This window comes from Trypanosoma grayi, assembly GCF_000691245.1.
Source record: "Trypanosoma grayi strain ANR4 Tgr_1485_V1, whole genome shotgun sequence".
Classification (NCBI taxonomy): Eukaryota; Euglenozoa; class Kinetoplastea; order Trypanosomatida; family Trypanosomatidae; genus Trypanosoma; species Trypanosoma grayi.
This window is the reverse complement of record NW_008827103.1, coordinates 671-3132: the sequence shown is the minus strand read 5'-3', so window position 1 is coordinate 3132 and position 2462 is coordinate 671. Positions and strand designations below refer to the sequence as shown.

Below are 2462 nucleotides of genomic sequence, written 5' to 3'. Positions count from 1 at the left end.
TGGTTCGATGACCGCGTCACCGCCACGCTCGGGGTCATCCTCGGCGAACCCGTCACGCAGAGGGCGCGTGACATCGCGGCACTCCCGATCCGCCAGGGAGGCTGCGGCCTGCGGCGGCAGGTGGACATCGCCGCTTTCGCGTTCTCGTGCCTCGGTGAAAAGGGCAAGCAACGCACCAAGACAGCTGAGTTGGAAGAAAAACGCCACAGCGACCTCTACGAAACCCTGACGGGTCCTGATCGCAAGGTGTTCGCCGCCAACATGGCCCCTGGTGCAGGCCGGCCCCTCACCGACCCACAGATCCTCGTGGATGACCGCGGATTCGCCGTCTACCTCAAGGAGCGCCTGCTCATGCGGGTGCTGCCGGAGGGACAGCGGTGCGTCTGTGGCCAGGATGCGACAAACGACCACGTCCACACGTGCCCCCGGCTGCAGCAGCAGCCCCGCACAGTACGCCATGACATGATCAACATGGCCTTTGCCCACGGACTGCAACTCTGCGGGTTCCACTGTGCCACGGAACCGCGGCTCACCGAAGTCAGCCGCCAGCGCCCGGACATCCTCGTCGTCGGGATGGACACGTACGCCGTCACGGACGTGACCGTTACGTACCCGGGACGCGCCACCACAGGCACCGCGGACGAGCCCCTGAGCACCGCCGACCCCATCCGAGCGGCCAGGGAACGTCTGAGGCAAAAGAGGCAGAAGTACCGTCACTGGGCCCTCGGTAACGGTCTGGACTTTGAGCCGTTCGTCATGCTGACCAACGGAGCAATCCACCCGACAAGCCGCTGGTGGCTCAAGCGGATCCTGGGAAACCAGGACCACCGCCTGACCATCACGACGGCTTTCGACTTCATCCTCTCCGACACCCTGGCCGCACTCCTGCGGGGTACATCCCATGTGTACAACGCAGCGTGCGGTCGGGTGAGCCGGTCGTAGTGGGCGAGACTGCGACTTGCACTTCCCCTCCCCTTGTGTAACAACCTCGGAGGAAAGCAACCACTCCGTGATGAACTCGCCACCCACAGAATGTATATCGGAAGTGCAATCAATCATAGAAAACCTACCCCTCCCCCCGCCACCGCCCACCGATAGGACCATAAGGGCTTCTCTTTTCATTGTGCAAGCAACTCGCCCCAGACGGGCGGTGCGGGGTTGTAGGCCAGGGGGTGGTCTAAATACTAACTTTTTTACTATGAGAGCGACCACCCCCTCCTCCTCCTCGGGAAATAAATATAATATCAGGTTTGTTTTTTGGTTCTAGTGGAAATGGGGGCCATGAAGTTGGTCACATACCCTTGGTGCGATTATTGATACAGTTTCTGTACTATATTGGTATGAGAAGCTTCCGGAATTGCCAATTCCCTCTCCGCGGTAACATTTTGCTGCGGCGCNCGCGTGCAAGTGCCCATTTGGGCGCCAAAACACACAACACACCAACAACAACAACCAAAACACGCCGCGGCGGGCGTGGCGAGGGGGTTTTTTCGCGACCCAAAAAAAGCGCCGCCGCCCCCACTGTGGTGATAGGGGGTTTGTACACCACCCCCAAAACCCCAAATCACCCCTCAACTGACGCCCCCGGACCCTGTGTCAGGATTTTTAACTAACGCTATTATTGATACAGTTTCTGTACTATATTGGTATGAGAAGCTTCCGGAATTGCCAATTCCCTCTCCGCGGTAACATTTTGCTGCGGTGCAGGGTGGGCAGATTTTGGAAAATTTTGGAGGGAGGGTTTTCGGACCTTCGTTTGTTATTTTTTTTTATTTTTGTGTCCGGGTCGTGGCATTCCCCACGCAGCGGAAAAACGGGGATTTCCGAGGAGGGACCCCCCCCCCCCCCCGCAGAATCCGGAAAATGGCCATCTCATTTTTGGCACAAAAATATTTTTGTGATTTTTTTAAAACCACCAAAACCCAAGAAACATAATTCCTTGCCACTCACAACGCACGATACACACACACCCGCTGTCCCTTCACATCAGATTCACGGGTACGACCATACTTGGCCGAATGCACCATATCCCGTCCGATTTGTGAAGTTAAGCGGCCACAGGCCCCGCTAGTACGGCGATCAGTGATGGCGCTGGAACCCGGGGTGCCGTACCCTTTGATTTTTGTTTTTTTTTTCTTACTTTTTTCTTCACGCGTGCAAGTGCCCATTTGGGCGCCAAAACACACAACACACCAACAACAACAACCAAAACACGCCGCGGCGGGCGTGGCGAGGGGGTTTTTTCGCGACCCAAAAAAAGCGCCGNCCCCCAAAACCCCAAATCACCCCTCAACTGACGCCCCCGGACCCTGTGTCAGGATTTTTAACTAACGCTATTATTGATACAGTTTCTGTACTATATTGCTCCGATTGTTCCATTGCGCTTTTTGAGGTTGTTACGTGCGACGTTACGTGTTTGTGAGTGTTTTTAAGGTGATTGGCGAGTTTTGAAAAATCACATA

At 56.0% G+C, this 2462-nt stretch overlaps 1 protein-coding gene across 1 annotated transcript; it reads left to right on the top strand.

Annotated features, from left to right (window-relative positions):
• Window positions 1-261: 261 nt before the first annotated feature.
• Window positions 262-942, top strand: DQ04_14851000 (putative cleavage and polyadenylation specificity factor; the record flags this gene model as incomplete). The annotated part of the gene is made up of 1 exon (XM_009317213.1): window positions 262-942. The coding sequence occupies one exon, from the start codon at window positions 262-264 to the stop codon at window positions 940-942; it is 681 nt and encodes a 226-aa protein (XP_009315488.1).
• Between the last annotated feature and the right edge of the window lie 1520 nt (window positions 943-2462).